Below are 20,434 nucleotides of genomic sequence, written 5' to 3'. Positions count from 1 at the left end.
TTAACTACAGCCCAGTTTTCAGAGTTAGTATTAACATCTCTAATATCAGCTCCTCCTCTGGCTCTAACAAAACCTGAAGAAAGAAGAGGACAAAAATAGGTTATATTAGCTTGTATTTAAGATGCACTTTTTTGCTGCTCAAAAGTGAAGTAAACTAAAAACTTGTTGCATTTTTCACCACTGCCAACTTTAACAGCACCAAGAAGAAACCATTATACTGAAATCCTTCCTCATAAGTGGGTTTATACTAACATAGAATAGAACTAATTTTTACAACACAAAGACATTTCCTATAGAAATAATTTATTAGAATGTAAAAACCCAAGGAAACGTCCCTCACACTGAAAGCCAGTGGCATGTGGAACGATCAGGGCGCTCTCAGTTAGGTCAGCTGTTCCCCAGCCACTCTTCCTCACTCTAGCATCTGCACTGTGCCCAGCATAAATGTCTACTGGTCTGTTTCAAATTAAGGAAGGAAAATTACACCAGTGAACACTATTCTTGTTACAATTTGTATACACTTGACTCCAAAACAATGTTAAGATTTTTTCCAAGCTATCTACCTGAGGCTCTAAGCTGGCCAAGCAACTGTGATCTCATTCCTACGATGATTTCCATCGTGGCTTGAGACAGGAAGTTCTTTTCACAGAAGGCTCTCTCCCAGCCATCACTGCGCGCCTTCTGCCATGCCTGTAAAGTTTTTGGTTTGGTTTTGTTTCCATTTGCCTGTTAATTTAGCTAAATTAGTGTTAGCTAAAATTAAATGCACTTTTTTTAAAGGAAACAAAGGCAACAACCGCTCTGAAAGAAAGGCAACGTATCAAAACAGTTTTTTTTTTTCTTGTTAAGTACTAGATTAATTTTACCCATTCCCTAAATTAACATTCTTTATGTTATTATAGGATCATTATATTAAGTTATTATAAAAATCATTATGTTAAGATTATTATTTTGAGTTACCAGTGTAGCAGGATGTAGAGCGGCACCTTGTGGGAACATTCAGAATTAAATTATGTTTCAAAATATAAACAAAAATCTGACAAAAAGTGTCCTCTCACAAATTTATGAGGATATATACAGGAAAGCCACTAGGCAAAAATAAAGTTTCTTCTCTAAGTACTTAATCATAGTCTATCACCTATCTACATCCAACTTGACTGGTACATCATTTACTTTGATATGCGATCGATTGTGATTAGTACTCTTTCTGAAGATAAAACAATACCTGGAAAGCCCTGAGAAGCGCCATATGGTCACTAAATGTTCCTGCAGTAAAACGTTTTCTACACAGCATGGCTGCACGCTTTTGAGAGGCCAGCGTAGGTAGGACAAAAGGGTCTCGATATGCAAGAGTGCAAGCAATAGTAAGAATAGGATCCAGGCACTTCAAAACAGCCGCACACAACACCATTTTACCAAGGTGTGGCTCTACTGGTAACTCAGTGAGATGATAACCAAGCTCAGTGAGATCTTCCCAGTGGTCCATGGCATCTATTGTCTGTTAAAAAGAAAAAAAGAGCAGGGGCAGAGAGGACAAAGTTAATTTACAATAAAAGCAGAAAGGATGTAAGTACTGGATATTAACTAGACTTGTTCCCAAACACTAAGAAGCAAGTCAAACTCTTAACATTTTGCGACAAGATTTTCAAGCACTCTCTTCCCTTAACATGAAATCCACACACACAAAATGAAAATAGACAACACACAGTGACTCAAAGCATCCTTAAGTAACTAAAAGCAACAGGCTCAGTGCAAACAAAAAGCAGGAAGATATATTGCCACACCACAAATACAGAATCAAATACAATGCCCATCTAAATCTACTCCTCTGCTGACCTTAAGCATTTGCACAGCATTTCTCACAATTAAAGCTGGTGGAGGATCAGGAGCTTTCATCAGAAAGTCAACAATGGGACAATTAATTGGAGCCAGAAGTTTTGTGTGTAAACAAAGCTCCTGCAAGTTAAAAAGCAAAAAAAAGTTTGTTAGGATTGGGGAAAAAAGAACAAACCACCAAACACTTTTTTGGAGTTCATAGTATGGTTTGACCATAATACGTATTTTAAAAGTTACAATTTCTAACTGAACGTGCACCTGAAGTGGCATCCTTAGAAGTTCCGGAGTTTGGAATTCCAACATATTCTCAAACCGGAGCCTGCTGAAGAGACGAAAACAGACTCCAGGCTGACAGCGCCCAGCCCTTGAAAATAAAATATGGGAAGTTGTTGAAAATTAGAATTTATTTAAAAAAAAACAAACCCAGAAACCAACACACACACACACAAACGCAGAATGGAAATGTAGAACCAGGTCTAAGAAAAAGATAATTGTGCCATTAAGTCCCACACATGAGGTGAGAGTTTTCCAGTACATGGATTATTTTTGACAGTATGGAAATTTGTTATTCTAATTTTATCCCAACACTGGAAGACCTGGAGAAACAAAAATAAGGCCTATCTAAAAATAAATTGATGTGGGTGTTCTGCTAACCTAAGATCAATCCAAATCTCAACTGTCCTTTGCTGTAAGGAACATAAGTCATAAACTTCATTTCTTTCTCTTCACATCCCCCAAACAGTTGGAAGTTACTCTGGGAGTAAGAAGTAGAATGAAGACCAAACTTGTGAGTGAGGGGATAGGGATAGCAAATGCTCACATTCACGCTCAAATTCCTGTAGGTCAATGCCAATATCACACAACCAAACACAGGCGTTTGTTGCTATATATCCTCTTAGCCCTCACACAGAATATGATAAAGGCCCGTTAAGTCATTAATAGTTTGGGGAAGATGAATAAGGAATCACTGCTCAATGTCTCTTCTAATATAGCAATGAAGGGGTATCAACTAAAAACTAGCAATATGCAACCTTTTGCCCACAGGCAAGTTGTGAAACACCTTATGGGACACTGTGGCTGCTAGTGCCACATGCGAGAAAGAGGAAGGAGAACAAGTTCATAGGGGGAAAACAACCTAGACCTAATGCAAGCTTTGGGAAATTCCCAAGTGTCACTTTTCTACAACCTGGGCAATTACTCCAAAGAAATACATGCTGACCCTTACTCTTCTACAGAGAATTAGCATCGGCCGTTGTCCAAAACGATACCGGACTAGGCTATTAACATTACCCAATGTGGCTGTTACTATGTTGTGTATTTTATCCTTAACATACAGGACTGTGGATATCTGCAAAATAAAAATCAGTATGAAGCATTTATTACCTGCCTTTTCTCTGGATAGCGCTGGCTTTTGAAATCCACACGATTTTTAGCATTGTAACACAACTCAGTGCATCAAAAGACTTCTATAAAAGCAAAGCAAGGAACATAAAAACAAGATTGAAGAGGGTACATGAAATAAAAGTTACTAGTGATTTAGATCATCAACAGAAGTTCTCTAAAACAAAAAAAACCCAGGCACTAGCAGCTTCTGGCACACAGGTATGTTCTGAAGTACTTAGTTTCAAGTGACTTTATACTACCTCCTTCACAGTATCTTTGTGCTGCACAGTTTTCTAAATTAAGGTTTCCTAGTCAATAGGTAATTGTAAGTCAATAAAAGACATGGATTGAGTTTTGTGGTATCATATCACAAGCCAAGCAAAAATATGTTAACAGATTCCCATTTGTCTTACTTGGAAATTACGTCCTTATTTTCCTACATTCGATGCAAAATTATGAAAACACTGTATTACCATGAGATCTTCAGAAATTCGGTGTGCATATCTCCTATGAAATCCAGTTTTATTTTCTAAGCCATATACTGTTTTAGATTGCCTCATTATGTTATCTCATGTTTCTTGAAAAAGTAAGTAGGGAATGGTCATTGAACACATCAGTAACAATGCTTAAAAACTTAATGGATTAGACTTGGACTAGGTACAACAGTAGGACAAAGCGAACTCCCAATGTTCTCTAAGTCTCAGGAAGGTGGCAGTCTAAACTGATGGACTAGTTTTAAAAATCAAACAGAAATACCAAATTAAAAAAAAACAAACAGATATATCAATATATCAACCTGCAATAGCTTTTACAAGGTTTTTAAACAGCTAGCTATTTACAGTATTTGTCATGAAATAAACAAATGACAAAAATTCTCAGTGAGTTCTGTTGCTTGGCATGCACTAGCTCTCAGCCTACTGTAAAAAAAAATAATTATCCAAAATTTATGTATTATGTATTTTAAAACAACACGAGGAAGTTTACTTCCCAAAGAAGGCTTAAGCCAATCATACCTCTTTCATCTTGCCCGAGTCAATAACAAATACAACATCATTGACTGTTAGGCTGGTTTCTGCAATACTAGTAGAAAGGATCTGCAATTAAAAAAAAAAAAAAAAAAAAAAAAAAAAAAAAAAAAAAAACAAAAAAAAAAAAAACCAAAAAGCTATAGTTAACTGTAAAAGCAAAGACAAAAAATACCAAGGTAATATCTGACAGAGTCCTCTGATACTTGCTATTTTGCGGATGCCAGAAGGTGGACTTTTAAGCACCTTCTTCTGATCCAACGTCTGCATATTCGAATGAAGTATGAAAACTTGGTATCTAATGCAAGAAAAAGAGCACGTTTTAAGGATCTTTAAAGAAAAGAATAAAAATTCAAGACAACCATAGAAACTAGAGGTTTTACCTGTGAGCATTATCAGCAAATCTCTTGTCATCAAAAAGAATACGGTCCCTCAGGCTAACAATCTCATCATATCCAGGAAGAAATATTAAAATTGCTCCTAAAAAAGAAGTTGATTTCCAGAGTTAAACAGAGAATTCACTTCAAGTGTACGTCAGTACTGCGTATACTAGCACTCGGGAAGTTTTACCTATTTGGTATTACTGAAAAAAAGAGCAACAATTCAGCACAGAAGCTGAATCCACAGCAATTTATTGGAAGTGCGTGTATATACCTACCAGCATCACAACTATGACAGATGTTATAAAGTAAGTGCATAATCAGGTCCAGATCCACTTTTTCATCATCAACACTGTGATGATAAGCTTTCAACAGTTCTCTGTCCTCTGCACTAAGGTCACTACCACTTGTTTGGACCAGGGAACTTTCATCCAGATTTCCAAATGCCACTGAAGCACTAAAATATACAAATACACAGGCCAGAGTCAAGGTTATTTGCTTCGCGTTTGCATACAGCCATCAATTCAAATTTAGATCAAGACCAACATGACTACTCATCTCAAATTTTAATTATGAAGTGTAGCAGAACAGCATCTCCACAAGAGTGTCACTGTTCACTGATTTAAGTGTTAACTCGGCAAAACACAGAACTTCAATAGCAGCCCATAGGAGCTGGGCAAACAATCACTATGATACTGAATACAAACCTTTTTTTAAATAACTATGTTTTCAAAATATTCCTATCCTCAAATAAATCTTGCTACTTAGCTTTTTATGCTTTAAAATCTGGCCTAAAAGCTGTTCTGATTAAAAGAAGACAAAACATAAATTTCCCATCACCATGTTTCAGAACAGTTTCTGCAAAGTAGTTAAAAGCTTACCTGTAGGACTCCAACAGGTCAACAACCTCTGTCTGTCCAAAGTGCTTAGCCCAGTCCAAAGCCATCCTGAAAGAGTTGCATAAAAATCTTTATTAATTTCTCATTTCAAAAGATACATACGAATAGCACGTTGCATGACACCGCACTTTTCTATCAATTTCTGCATTATTGTTTAATTGGTGCTGTTACTGTTGGATTTGCAACTTCCCATTTTAAAGTACAGAAAGAGGTGTAACAGCTATATGATTTTTAGATAACTGCCATTCTTTACCAAGAAAGAATCCCAGTTTTACACAGAAGTGAGTGCAAACATGCAGAAGGAAGTGAGGAAGAACGTGCCATTCCTTCAAAAACCACACATCAATGTGCAGAGACAAGCCATACCTTTCTGCAGTACCCTTTACTACCTCATTTAAATCATCCCAAGAAGTCACGCCTCAGATTTTTTTCTCCAAAATGTGTAAAAACATTGGGGTTTTTGATGTCTTAAGGAAGTTGCCCTCTCCACAATGCAGTTCACTGTTTTCCTCTTAAACTGTATCCCTTCCCAAGTTTTTCAAGTGTTAGTACCAAGTATCAGACCTCCTAGAATCTTAATTCAAATCTTTCCATATCACAATTATTTACTGTAGTTCCCTGTTTATACAAAGACACAATTCATGGCCACAAAAACCTGAATTTTTACAGATTCACGAATGTTTTCACATGATACAACATATTTACAGATATAACACAGTAATGATCTTTGCACTTGTAATACACTACTTTTAAATCTGATATAGGTTACTCTCTTAAAATAAGAATTGCCAAACATTTTTGGTCTAATTCAATCAATCCAGTAAGAAAGATTCCAATTTTTCTTCTAACCAGTTCTTAAATCACATTCATTGAAACCAAGAGGGTATATCCCATATTCGAGACTGTTTAATTAAGAATTCAATTTACAATATACAGAAGACCATGTGATAAACAGAAGTCAGAAATTGCTTACACTGTCAAAACCTGCTAGTGCTTACAGCAGTATGAAAAGTTAGCAAATCAGTCTAGATATTACAGAAATTGCTCTCTCATTTGCGTATTGACAAATAAATCTATCTTTCAGTTTATCTGTTTGTTTTTACCAGCCATTGGATGATTTGCAGTGGATATTTGCTCCCATACTGATCAGTTGTTCTACTTGACTCAGAAAGCCTCTCCCTGAAGCGATCATTAGTGCAGTCACGCTCGTTTCACTGTGCCTATAATCAACTGAAAAGTAAAAAAAAAAAAAGAAATCAGCAAAACCAATACAAATGTTATTTTTTCATCTAAATGCGGTATGAATATGACTTTCAAAACCCAGCCCAAAGAGAATTCATTTCCTCACTTCATCCCACCAGTCAGTTCATGTGAATTTAACATCTGTCAATACAAAACAAGTACAACAGCAAATTAACTACAAAAGTCATTAATTCTGCTAAACCTAGTCATTTTTTCAATAGGCGTCACAATTCAAAGGTAACAACATTTAAAATTGGAGATAAAGTAGCCATAGAAATTCAAGTAATTTTGTGGGGCTTTTTTCTTATGTAATAAGATGAGAGACTTACCACTGACATTTTCAGTTAAAATGAAATGGAACACCTGAGCAAAGGAATCAATATCTTTATGCAACCAGATGTTAGAAAGACAAGAATCCATTTCTTTTATTAGCCACGGTTCAAGGCAATTCGCATCTTTTTCAGTCTGAAGAGAAAAAACAGTATTGAACGACAACTCTCTTCAAAGAATTGTCTTTATTCTCGTGTGTTAGACACAAAGAATTTGAACAGTTAGTCTTCCAAGTAACAACCAGAAATACAGCATTCAGATATCACTTAAAACATTTATTGTATCATATGCAAGTACTTTAAACAACGGCAGTCTAGCCATTTGATCTAAACAAAAGTTACGTGCAACCATCATAACTGAAAAGCACATACTAGCTAGAGCAGTTCATAAAATAATAATACTTTAAAATACGTTAATATCCTTCTAGAAACTCTACAGGAGTTGTATCTTTAGAAAACACTTTTTAAATGGGTAGAGTAATATAATGCAAATTTAAACATCTCTTCCAACAAGAGGAAAAACTTACCAGTTGATTAAATGCTGTGTCACCACCATCATCCAACAGATTACACTCTTCAGTTGCACTTGGGACAGATCTTTGTCTCTGAGGTTCCCGTTTGCTATTATTTTCTCGAGCAGAACACCACTCAGTAAGAGTGCTTTGCTGCTCTTCCTCTAGAATGCATGAAGTATTTCCAAAAAAGAGTTTTACCGGTATCTTATTTATCCATTGTTTTCAGTGACAAAATATAGTTATATCAAGTCACAAGTTTTATCTATTCAGTCTCTTCTATTTAACCTAGAACACTGTTACCAGTCCAATACAAATTCCATGATTAAGCGCACAGTTGCAAACATCTGCTATAAGAACAAGATGCTTAACCCCCTAAGTCTCCTGTATTCCAACTTACTGCATTCAGATGAGCTTCCTAAGTAAATATTTTCTACACAATTCTCAGTCCAGATCTTTCTCCAGAAGTAAAATACCAAAGAGAAGTAATACAGCTCCTGCATGTTACCACTAATTTTTGTGTACAGGTAGAAGAAACAGTACAAGATACCAGTGCCTTAAGTGAACTTTTCTATCCACGTGATCAGAGGACCACAATAAACGTACAGTTAGGATTGTATGTTACAGCTTTGGGTTTTGCCCCCGCCCCCCCCCCCTTTTTTTTTTTAAATACACACTAGGATCATTACTTTCAGTTGTCAGGAGAACTTCTATAGTATATATGAATAATATATCTACCTAATCAGTTAAAGAACAACTATATTAAATTCAAGTATGTTAATGCTTCTGGGCTATCTATAATAAATACATCCATGTCTGAAGAATGCAGTGAAAATTGTTACTAATAGAAACCACTTCTGTGCAAGATGCACAAAATCTTGCCCTCTTTCATGGCTGCACTTTAATTTGCACCCAAAAGTCAGCACATAATATCTTCTGCTTCACTAGTTTTCATGTGGGCAAAGCCCTGAATTATATACAATTCTACTCATAATAATTAGGAAAAACATCGCATTTATAAACTGAAAGCAAAAAGAATGCAACCCTTGAAAGAAAGTGAAAATATTCTCCAGAAGTAAAATACCAAAGAGAAGTAATACAGCTCCTGCATGTTACCACTAATTTTTGTGTACAGGTAGAAGAAACAGTACAAGATACCAGTGCCTTAAGTGAACTTTTCTATCCACGTGATCAGAGGACCACAATAAACGTACAGTTAGGATTGTATGTTACAGCTTTGGGTTTTGCCCCCGCCCCCCCCCCCTTTTTTTTTTTAAATACACACTAGGATCATTACTTTCAGTTGTCAGGAGAACTTCTATAGTATATATGAATAATATATCTACCTAATCAGTTAAAGAACAACTATATTAAATTCAAGTATGTTAATGCTTCTGGGCTATCTATAATAAATACATCCATGTCTGAAGAATGCAGTGAAAATTGTTACTAATAGAAACCACTTCTGTGCAAGATGCACAAAATCTTGCCCTCTTTCATGGCTGCACTTTAATTTGCACCCAAAAGTCAGCACATAATATCTTCTGCTTCACTAGTTTTCATGTGGGCAAAGCCCTGAATTATATACAATTCTACTCATAATAATTAGGAAAAACATCGCATTTATAAACTGAAAGCAAAAAGAATGCAACCCTTGAAAGAAAGTGAAAATATGTTTTTGAAAGTTACATGATCTATTTCAATAATGTAAACACTGAAAGCTGAAAGATACTTGCTGTCATCTAATCATGTCTCATTTAATGTTCTGACTTTGGGTTTTTAACAGAGAATCATCCCGTTTAGTTGTTTGACCAATCAATGAGACTCATCACCAGCCCTGACAATTAAGAAGTCCACCAACCTCGCTGCTTCTCCTTTTTGTACTTTATCATCTCTTTGTTTGTATACCCAGTGCTTCGTAAAATGTCCTCCAAAAACATCTCTTTAACTTCAAAAGGTCTTCCTTGTACTGAAAGTATAAATAATTCATAAAATATTAGACATTCCCTAGCTTAATTTATAATCTTAATCTAAACAAAGCATTTTTGTAGACACAGAAAGTGAATTAAAACATTATTAGGGCCTAATTTAAGGAATTATGACTTTCCTTGAAAAGTCCTGTAAGAGTATCTACACAGGAGTTTATTTTCTTAGGATTACTGGGCCATAAACCAAAACAACATTTCAACAGGAAAATGCCAGCTGGGTGCCTTGTTTCTCATAAACCTCTTCAATGCTATTAAGGGTTTCAGCAAGAGATGCTCAGAAGATTGACATTTATTAACTGGAATTTTATCAAAATGAGAAAAATAGCCATTTTTGTTCAGGGTTACAAAAAAGAATTCACTGTGTCAGACTGCCACCTGGACTATAAAATATAACAGCAATTGATACAGCTTTAGTGTGAGATTCCACAGATAGCCACCTTTTGTATTACAGTACTTCTTTTTTCATGAGAAGTATATGAGGAGACGGACTTCTCTCAATTTCCTCAATCGCTTCAGCCAAATTAGGTTTCTTTACTGAATACTTCCTGATAAGTGAGACATTCCAACGGTCTTTATCTCCTAATAATTTACCCTGATTTCTTTTTCAATTATCACTGTTTACTAGACTTTTTTTTTATGGACGTTAAAGGATTCTTCTTTGCAGGAAGAATTAACATCTCTCAATTTTAATTTCTGGTCCCATAGCAGACATTTGCCATAGCTAATTTTGAATCACCTAGGACTTTTCTTCAGAAAGAACAAGCCACAGTTCAAATACTTTTAGAAGCTGTCATGGAAGAAGTCTTCCAACACTGATCACAAACTCCGTGTACTACAGGAACCCACAATTACAAAGTGTGGGTTTCTGTGGTCAGGATTTTGTCAGCTATATTGTTAAAGGAGGATCAAATCTTTTTCATGACATAACAGACAAACTATCTAAACTCTCCTCTTTTAATTCTTAAATTCTCAAGAATGGAAAAAGGAAAGTGTCCTTTCAATTGTGATTAGCCTGTGAAGCCTAGTATGTGATAACAGTATAGCTGAGGTAAACTGGAGAAAGAGACTGTCATCAGGGTTTCCTGAATAAACATATTGACCTAAATGAACAGGCAGTTACAAGAAGAGTAAACTGGAAAGCCACATAACAATTACAAGTGAGGTTTCCTCTCTCCAAAAAAATTCGGAAAACACTGAAATCATGTATAATTTCCAGATTTCTGCCTCCAACAAGTTGCAAGCCTTATTTTACTAGGCCAAAATTCAGAACTGAGAACCAGAAATAAACAATCATAGATCTGTAAAAAAAAAAAATAATAATATATAGACGACTTCTTCAGGAACATTCACGAAAATAAACCAATGATCTGTAGAGAAGATTCTAAAGGGATCCTACCCATGTCCTGTGATTGTCAAGCTTCTTAAAAAAAGACTGATATGCAGACAGTCTACTTGATTGTTTTAAAGAGAAAGCATTGCTCTTAAAAGATTCTTTTTTAAAATGCATTATACTCAGACATCATTGTTGAAAAAGGAAGAGGACTGCAACGTGCCAGAGGAGGTCACCCATGCAGAAAACTTACCAGCCAGAAGGGTGAAGGAGGGGACGGGGCGGGGGAAAGCATCTCCCACACAACTATGTTTTACCTCTACTAAAGATCAGTCAAATGACATTAAAACAGCAATAATGATAACTTTTCTTTGCATCTAACTGCAGATTACTGAGTCTGAACGTAAATTAACACAAATCGACAAGTCTTTTCTCAATGTTTACCTAGGTTAACAGCTAATAATTTCCTTTAAAATAAAGAATCATGTGATTAAAACATGAAAACCCAATTTGCCTAGGACTGTATTTCCAAAGGGCCCAGGTGCAGTTTTCTGTGATTTATCCAGTAACCAGCAGCAATCTCTGTGAGGCCTGAAGAACTAGAATCTACTGGAATGATGTAATATATATCACTCTTTTAGATTCTAGGGTCTATATCACCATGGAGATCAGCACTTTAAGAACCTTCTCCCCCTTCTTGAATTGCACAGGGCAGGGGCAGGACATCCTGTACTTACAGAACTCCCTGTGATAAACACAGTTTACTCTGAAGTAGGTGCAAATTGTTAAGAAACAACAAAAATGAACAAATCAAGAAAGAGCATTGCTGTAACTCTCAGTGTATTTATCATGTTTCCTTACTCAGAATGGTTTGCTACGGTTTAATAAGATCTATTAGTCCTAGATCAGGTATACTCAGATTTAAGAGTTTACATGAATACTTACTGTGTATTACCGGGCAACTTCCAAAATACCTAATAAAGAGATCTGCATCTAATGCAGCACTAGAAATAATTAGCTTTAAATTAGTCTGCTTTTGCAACACATCTCTCAGTTTTGTTAACAAGAAGTCACTGAACCTATCCCTCTCATGTACTTCATCCTATAACAAAAGGAAAAAAAAAACCAAACCAAAACAACAAATAAACATCACAGATCCAAAATTGCAACTTTTCACAAATACAAAATTTTTAAAAACTAAAATATAACTTGCTGGTACATTACAAACGCATTAAAATGTGTAAGTCCAGTTTAAGTAAGGATTTTTTAAAAACACTATCCAAAAGTCAAAAAATATTTCAAAAAGTTTTATAAAAATATCAGAGCAGACTGCACTGGTAATGCACAAGCCACATATACCTTAACTTCAGAGGTTAAAGTGGACTTCTGAAACTTCTTCTAATTCTTATATTTGAATCTCATTTTCAAGACAACAACACAAATCACAAATCCTACAAATCTTATTTTAATAAATTCTCACTTCACAACTGATGAGCATTTAAAGAAATGTATGATACCACATAATCAGAAAAAAGTTAAGACTGCTTAAATCCATTAAGTCATGCACAAAGCTTATAATTAATTAAGGAACACGAATGATTAATCATCTTTGTTAGTGTGTGCTTCTATTTTGTTTTATATTATGAACTTATGAAGCAGGGACCCAAATACAACATTTATAGGCTGAAGTCAAGAATGTATAATCATTCTTACACTTTTTTCCATTTTGATAAACAGGCAGGCACAAAATTATCATGAATTTATCTGTCTTCAGCAGTGGAGAACTTAATCTTGCAGTAAATCTTCTGGTTCCACTGCCTTATCAAACTCCACAAGAGGAATATTCACATAATCATAAATGAACACACTTAAATAATTTACTGAAAATCAGACTACTCATGATCTTGAAAACATTTGCTCAAAAAAATGGGCTGCAAACCTGCTATTGCTAAAACAAGTATATGATACAAGAAATTCTGATACACTCACATTGAATCGTATCTACATAAGCATCCCTAAGGCTTTTCTGCTTTCTGACAGAGGAAGTTTGGAAAAATTTAAAGCTCTGTCCTCAAAAACTGCACTATGATTCCAAAAATAATGATTGGCATTTACAAAAAAAACCCCAAACCCAAAAATGTACATCCTATAATAAAGACTCAGTAAGTCTTTAACATTAGTTCAGATTCTAAACAACCTTAAATTCAGCAAATTAGTAAAGAAAACTAGGATTTCATCTTCCAATTAACAAGTAATACATACTGCTCCACCTCACATGAAATCCAACAGGATTCTTACCACAATAACATGGGTCACAGTTGATAGAGTGCTGTCTCCTGCCATTAGCGTGCGAAGTAGTATGCCGTTAGTGCAGAACGTTAAGAGTGTCTTTGGAGAAACCCTATTGAACAGTTAATAAAGATACTTCAGGGTTCTGGACCATTTAAATGCTGCTAGCTTTTGACCACCTCCTGAAAATTAAAGGGTTGAGCAGCTGCTCACCAGAAGTGGGATTATAGTTCTCTCGACAAAGAATTCATGCATACCATTTGTTTTTAAACTATGCCTATTCCCAGAGAGTGCCTAGGGAATCTTAGTGCCTATGCTTCAAAACTTCAGAAAAAGATTAACTAAGTGAGATTCTAATTTATATAAATAAATAAGCAAGTGAAACAACCTTTAGAACCCCTCCGTGTTGTTTAATTTACTGAAAAATTCCGTGTGGACTGCTTTGGAAAAACAGGTTCCAATTCTTCAGCATATGCTCAGATATAGTCTTTGTAATTGCCTATATGTGCTGGGTTGACCTCGGCTGGATGCCAGGTGCCCACCAAGCTGCTCTATCACTCCCCTCCTCAATTGGGCAGGGGAAAGAAAATATAATGAAAAGCTTCTGGGCTGAGATAAGGACAGTGAAAGATCACTCAGCAACTGCTGTCACAGGCAAACCAGACTCAACTTGGGGAAATTAGCTTAATTTATTACCAAGCAAATTGGAGTATGGTAATGAGAAATAAAAGAATAAAGCTCACTAATTCTCATATACATATTTCTTTCCAAGTTTGGAATTCATCCCTCCTTTCAAAAATCCTCCTACATATTAAATTCAAGTGTACTTGGGTTTTGTGGCAAGGTTTTGGCAGTGGGGGGCCTCAGGGGTGGCTTCTGTGAGAAGCTGCTAGAAGCTTCCCCCATGTCTGACAGAGCCAATGCCAGCCATCTTCAAGGATGACACACCGCTGGCCAAGGCTGAGCCCATCAGCAATGGTGGCAACACTCCTGTGAGAACTTACTTAAGAAAGGGGGGAGGAGGCAAAAAAAAAACCCCTGCACAACAGAAACTGCAGCTGGAGAGAGGAGTGAGAATATGTGGAAAAAAAACCAAAACCCTGAGTGATGGTCAGTGAAGAAGCAGGGGCAGAAGGTGCTCCAGGTGCCAGAGCAGGGATTCCTCTGCAGCTCCTGGTGCAGCCCCTGGTGGGGCAGGCTGTCCCCCTGCAGCCCAGGGATGTCTATCATGGAGCAGACCTCCACCTGCAGCCCAGGGAGGACCCTATGCCGGAGCAGGGAAACAGCGTGTGATGGACTGACCCCAGCCCCCATTCCCCATCCCCCTGTGCCGCTCGGGGGAAGGAGGTGGAGAAATCAGGCATAAAGTCAAGCCTGGAAAGAAGGGAGAGGTGGGAGAAGGTGTTTTAAGATTCAGGGTGGTTTTTTTCTCTCCTACTCTGATTCAAATTTTGTAATAAGTTAAAACTAATTTTCCCAAGTCAAGTCTGTTTTGCCCATGACAGTAATTGCTAAGTGATCTCTCCCTGACCTTCTCTCGACCCACGAGCCTTTCTTTGTATTTTCTCTTCCCTGTCCAGCTGAGGAGGAGAGTGATAGAGCGGCTTTGGTGGGCACCTGGCATCCAGCCAAGGTCAAGCCACCACATCAAGCAGCACATCCAAAATGGAAACACTTTACATTACCCATCTCTACTCTTCTCGCTTCTTCAGCAGCCTTCTAGAAATGGTGAGCTTCCATACACATATTCAAATTCTTCTTTAACTTGGCTTTGTTATTCAAGTGCATTCATTTTCATTAGCTATGTGGTATCTTCATCCATATAAGCAACATAACCAGCTATATCTTTTGTCACAGCCTTCTCACTCGTATCTCAATTGCTGCCTGTTCCTGGAAATCCCACTATTTATACAGTTCAGAGAATCTAGAAACCACACACAATCTTCAGACTCTTATCCACTCCTGCTCTGCTTTAGGAAAAAGTTCCTCAGGTGATCTAGAAATCTCTAATTTTTGTATCACTTCATGCTTTAAACATAAAAGCTGAAACAAGAGTAAATTTAACCCAAACTAGATGGGTAAATAACTCTCAACTTCATCATTCACTGTCATATTTTTCTTTTTTTCCTGTTATGTACCCTACCAACTCTCACTGTATAGCATTTGTTACAGCATGCTGGTCTTCTTATGTATCTTCAAAGCTTGCAGAACTTTTGGATCTATACGGGTTAACAGTAGGGAGGGGAAAAAAAAAAAAAAAAAAAAAAAAAAAAAAGAGAGGGAAAGGAAAGTATAGCCTTGATCTGGAAACAAGACAAGGAATTCCACACACACACCCCCAACAAGAAATCAAGAGAAAGCACCTGCAATTCATTTATATTAAGACAACTTACTACATGAAACTGCAACATACAGGAGGAAAACTGTCCTTTTCACTCTAAATATTCCATTACCTGAAATAATGTATACTAGCTATACTTCACATACTGAGGTTTTACTAGGCTGTATCTCAAAACCACTGTAGTTTAAATGTACACAAGACTGAAGATACCAACACAAGTTCAATTGACTTTAAGAGAGATCATTAATACCTGCTTTCTAATCGGATCTGATAACCAATTGTCTGGCCAATCTTTTCTCTTCTTTCTGCTGCCACTCTTTCAGCCACCGCAACAGCTGCCAAACGTCTTGGCTGAGTGCAAAATATACGACAGGGAGCTCCATTTTTGTAACAGTCGTCAAGAAGGAACTGAGGGATCTGTAAAGAAGTGGTTTAAATTTACTTTTTAGTTTGTTAAAGTCATAGCTTTTTTACCACACTGAAAAAATTTAACTGTTTCTCAATATTACGCAGGTTGCAAAAGGATTCACAATAGGATTACCATTGAAAACGTACTTGAAGGGGCAGAAAGGCAGAAAAAATAAATTTCTGATTTTAATATGTTTCCAAAAAAAAAAAAAAGTTGCAGCTTCTCTCTCCTGCTTCAGAGAAATCTGTAAGAAAAACACCTGTACGTAATCTTTCATTTTATCACAGTAATAGTCCAGATACTAAGAACAGAACTAGCTTCAGAAGGAAAAGGGCTATGCAAAATTGGCGCTACTTTCCTTTCAATATTGTAAATTATTTTAACAAAAAAATGGTATCTATCAGAAAATTGTGCAGAATCATTTATACTTCTAGTAAGCATCTGCTGGCTTAGTATTTCAAAAGCAAGAAAATGAATTAGAACACAAGACTTTCAACTGTATAGGAAACCAAAAGCCTCAAAACTAGGACAAAAAAAACCCTTATTACATGAAGATCAGAAAATTGGCATTAGCTTTGTATGAATACTATTATCTTTTTTATTTCATTAAAGAAACATACTTGAGTAGTTTTTCCTGATCCAGTCTCTCCTACAATCAAAACAACTTTATTGTCCTTTATTATCTTGACTATTTCCTCCTGTTTTTCAAAAACTGGTAGTGATTGCCTGAAGGAATCAAACTCCGATTCCCCTCTTTTCACTGGAACCTGGGGGATACCGTTGTTTAGTCGTCCACTTGCCTTGTTTACTTCTCTGTTTTCTGTGAAGAGAAGCTAACAATTTACTTAGACACATACAAAAGTAGGTCACTAAACACTGTTTAAAAATCGTACATAAAAATTAACATGACTTTATATGCATCCCTATAGATAAAGTGACAAACCAGTTGCATTTAAAAGCCGTATCGTAGTAATGCATCCTGTTATGGTGGTTGATATAAATATTGTTCAAAGGAGTAATTACTTCCATAGACATTTTGAACAAAAATATACTATCCCAATGCATTGCTCTAAGTCAAAAAAGGACAGGAAGAGCAAAATGAGAAACAGAAACTAGACCCACAAAAGCAGCCTGGCATATTTTCTTGGCCTCTGTATCATGCTTACATATTCACACCTCTGCAGCTTGCCTAGAAATATTCACTGTATAGTTAAACCTTTAAGTTACTCCAAACTGTCAAGCACTACTTCTGAGACAAAGCTAACTTTACTGTGATCCATATGCCTTCTTTCACATCCTCACAGGTCTTTTATGACCTCCTTTCAGTCAGTCTTACATACCCGAATGCTCTAGTCCATAAGATTTGTCTTAAATCATACAAATTGAACCACGCTGTACCTAGACCCCCAGACTCACCCAGCACAGGTGATGTATTAGAAAGCAATGCATAAGTAGACAAAGAACCTGCACATCTTCAGAGGAACATCTTCAGAGGACACTACTTCAAATTTGGTATTGTAAATGCTATTCTATAATTCCTTAATAATTCTTTTCCATAACAACAAAAAGTTTGCTGTAAATTCAATTATACATATTTCATGTGATTAATATATTAACTCTTACGCTCATAACTGTTAAAGCAATAACCTTGGTAAAAGCATTGTTTAAAAACCCACAATATACCAGAAGTTTGTCTTCCGGTGAACTTTCATATTCTAGAAATCAAGAAGCCTAGTAGTAAGTAAGGCTAACTACCAACGCTAACTAGTTTCTTAGGGACCAAATCTATTTTAGAAGACAACAAAACAAAACCCCAAACTTTTATCAAGAACATGAATTTTTAGAAGCAGAACAGCCAGTCTCATTCTTATCAGGGTGTTCTTATACGGCAGTCATTGTAACACTTCTCTCTCCAATCTCACCTCATGGAACTTGTAGGAACTCGCATTTAGAAATATACTTCCGAGTAAATCTGTTTGGATCTGTCTCAAAGATTCAAATTAACTTGGCATAAGGGAGACATTGAAATGTGGGTGACATGACTGCCTAAGTTCCTCATGACACCAGTTTTAAAAGACCCTATATTAACAATTCAAAGTCAAGAAAATTAATGGCTTTCTTTGGAGGGGGAGGGTGTCAGCTGGGACAGGAGAAGAGACAGAAGATAAAGATCTTTGGTTTGTGGTTGGGTTGCGGGTTGGTTTGGGCTTTTTTTAAGCAGTGTTGATTCACAAGTTCATACCAGAAGACACAGTGAACATACCAGATTCAACAGCACATGCATTTCCTCGCTCCGTCTTTGGCAGAAGTTCTGTTCGTTCTTTAATTGTGACAGGAAATCTCTGAATTAAACTCCAAACAGCATGTTTCGTACGGGGAGCCAAGCAACAAGTCATTACGGCGTGTGTTAGTTCTGACCCATCCTTCTTCCTTACAGTCAGGTATCGATTTGCTCCTTTTCTGGGAGAAAAAAAAAAATGTATTTTAGGAAGTAACCTACTTACCTCTATGTAATAATCTTTGACCATAATTCTGTCAAGATGGCTGTCATATTATTTTAAAGTCTAATGTCTTCCAAACAACGTCCCATGTAGCACAACACACACCAAAATAACACCCAAAAATCCCCCATCAAAACCCCCCTCTATGCACATGAGGTGGCGTAGCACAGACACTGCAGACTTCATCGGACTGTGCCCTGCACAAGCTTACAATTAGGCCTCCATAATGTGACACTGTTCTGCTACCTTTCCGTTAAACGTCTATTACTGCATTTGCTTCCCGAAAGACAGCCAGCTCCATCAATCACTCTATCAACCAATACAGAAAGGTACTTCACAAAACTGACTTCTACAATAATTCAAGAGATTTAGAGGTTAAAAATCAACAGAGAGACACAACGGTCAAACAAGCAGCCTTCTAGTGATATTCCAAGCCTTAATGAAATCCAGTAAACAAAATTAGATTCCCAGGATGCTCATTATCAAAGATTTACAATGTAGAATTAGAGCCAAAACACTTCATCATAGAATCATAAAGGTTGGAAAAGGATTCCGATCATGAAGTCCAACTGTCAACCCAACACCACCATGCCTACTAAACCATATCCCAAACTGCCACGCCTACAGGATTTTTGAACACCTCCAGGGATGGTGACCACCACTTCCCTGGGCAGCCTGTTCCAATGCTTGACAACACTTTCAGTGAAAAAATTTTTCCTGATGTCCAGTCCAAACCTCCCCAGATGCAACTTGAGGCCATTTCCTCTCGTCCTATCACTTGTTACTTGGGAGAAGAGACCAACACCCACCTCGCTACAGCCTCCTGTCAGGCAGTTGTAGAGGGCGATCAGGACTCCCCTCAGCCTCCTCGTCCCCAGGCTAAACGACCTCAGTTCCCTCAGCTGCTCCTTGTAAGACTTGTGCTCCACACCATACCCTTCACTGCTTCTTTGCCCTTCTCTGGACACGTTCCAGCGCCTCAGTGTCCTTCTTGTAGTGAGGGGCCCAAAACTGAACACCGTATGCAAGGCACGGCCTCACCCACGCGAGTACAGGGGCATGGTCACTTCCCTGCTCCTGCTGGCCACGCTATTCCTGATACATGCCAGGATGCTGTTGGCCTTCCTGGCCACCTGGGCACACTGCTGGCTCCTATTCAGCCACCTGTCAACCAGCACCCCCAGGTTTTTTTCCACCAGGCCTCTTTCCCAAGCCTGTGGCGTTGCATGGGGTGGTTGTGACCCAAGTGCAGGACCCAGCACTCAGCCTTGTTAAGCCTCACGCAACTGGCCTCAGCCCATCGATCCAGCCTGTCCAGATCCCTCTGCAGAGCCCTCCTCCCCTCAAAGCAGATCAACATCTTACATCGTAACTGTCAAGGTATGAGATTCTATGCAAAAACCTTGGGCACACAATAGTGCACGAAAAACAGAACAGGTCTGGGTGAAAAATCTTTTTTGTGGACCCATGAAATCCACAAAACAGTGTAAGGCCAAGCTATCTCCAATTAAACCTGTCAGAAGTGTTTTTTTAAGTAGACACAAAGCAAAGCACAAAGACACTTTGCTTGCTTTTTAAACTTTTTTCTCTAGGACTACCCACAGCCACAGCGCAGGACATGCTGGGAACACAGATCATTTTCAGGCTAGTCATGAAATTCCAGACATCTGCACCAAAATAAAAAAAGTGATAGATAAAAATCAGACTCCAACTTACCCTTTACTTTTAGATATCAGCCCAAGAGACTGACAGAGACGGTGAACAAATGCTCTTTCAGTACCAGTGAAAGAAGAAGGAAATTCCATTTCTAGGAAGATCATCAAAAGAGCAAACATAACAACGCGACACGCAGCATTCATGACGGATCATCCCGACGGCACGAGCTCTTCAGTCCCCGAGCCCCTCGCGTCCTCCCGCCAACACCGGGACTGCCGGCAGCGCTGTACCTTCGTCCCGCACGGGGGCGCGGG

At 37.5% G+C, this 20,434-nt stretch overlaps 1 protein-coding gene across 1 annotated transcript in view; it reads right to left on the bottom strand.

Annotated features, from left to right (window-relative positions):
- Positions 1 to 20,269, bottom strand: part of LOC104124493 (3'-5' RNA helicase YTHDC2-like) — a 29,163-nt gene extending 8,894 nt beyond the window's left edge. The window contains exons 1-21 of the mRNA XM_009636834.1: positions 20,181 to 20,269; positions 18,227 to 18,423; positions 16,584 to 16,783; positions 15,805 to 15,971; positions 13,223 to 13,325; positions 11,870 to 12,026; positions 9,468 to 9,575; positions 7,622 to 7,770; positions 7,095 to 7,230; positions 6,627 to 6,753; positions 5,506 to 5,571; positions 4,903 to 5,081; positions 4,628 to 4,724; positions 4,455 to 4,542; positions 4,233 to 4,313; positions 3,220 to 3,302; positions 2,095 to 2,200; positions 1,837 to 1,956; positions 1,226 to 1,498; positions 564 to 690; positions 9 to 73 (exon numbers count right to left, since the gene is read on the bottom strand). Of these exons, the coding sequence (XP_009635129.1) occupies positions 9 to 73; positions 564 to 690; positions 1,226 to 1,498; positions 1,837 to 1,956; positions 2,095 to 2,200; positions 3,220 to 3,302; positions 4,233 to 4,313; positions 4,455 to 4,542; positions 4,628 to 4,724; positions 4,903 to 5,081; positions 5,506 to 5,571; positions 6,627 to 6,753; positions 7,095 to 7,230; positions 7,622 to 7,770; positions 9,468 to 9,575; positions 11,870 to 12,026; positions 13,223 to 13,325; positions 15,805 to 15,971; positions 16,584 to 16,783; positions 18,227 to 18,423; positions 20,181 to 20,269 (2,718 nt within the window). The remainder of the gene's footprint in view (positions 1 to 8; positions 74 to 563; positions 691 to 1,225; positions 1,499 to 1,836; positions 1,957 to 2,094; positions 2,201 to 3,219; positions 3,303 to 4,232; positions 4,314 to 4,454; positions 4,543 to 4,627; positions 4,725 to 4,902; positions 5,082 to 5,505; positions 5,572 to 6,626; positions 6,754 to 7,094; positions 7,231 to 7,621; positions 7,771 to 9,467; positions 9,576 to 11,869; positions 12,027 to 13,222; positions 13,326 to 15,804; positions 15,972 to 16,583; positions 16,784 to 18,226; positions 18,424 to 20,180) is intronic.
- Between the last annotated feature and the right edge of the window lie 165 nt (positions 20,270 to 20,434).

Source organism: Egretta garzetta, unplaced genomic scaffold (assembly GCF_000687185.1).
Source record: "Egretta garzetta isolate BGI_Z169 unplaced genomic scaffold, ASM68718v1 scaffold604, whole genome shotgun sequence".
In the NCBI taxonomy this organism is placed as follows: Eukaryota; Metazoa; Chordata; class Aves; order Pelecaniformes; family Ardeidae; genus Egretta; species Egretta garzetta.
The sequence above is the reverse complement of the archived record's forward strand: the minus strand, read 5'-3'. Positions and strand labels throughout refer to the sequence as shown.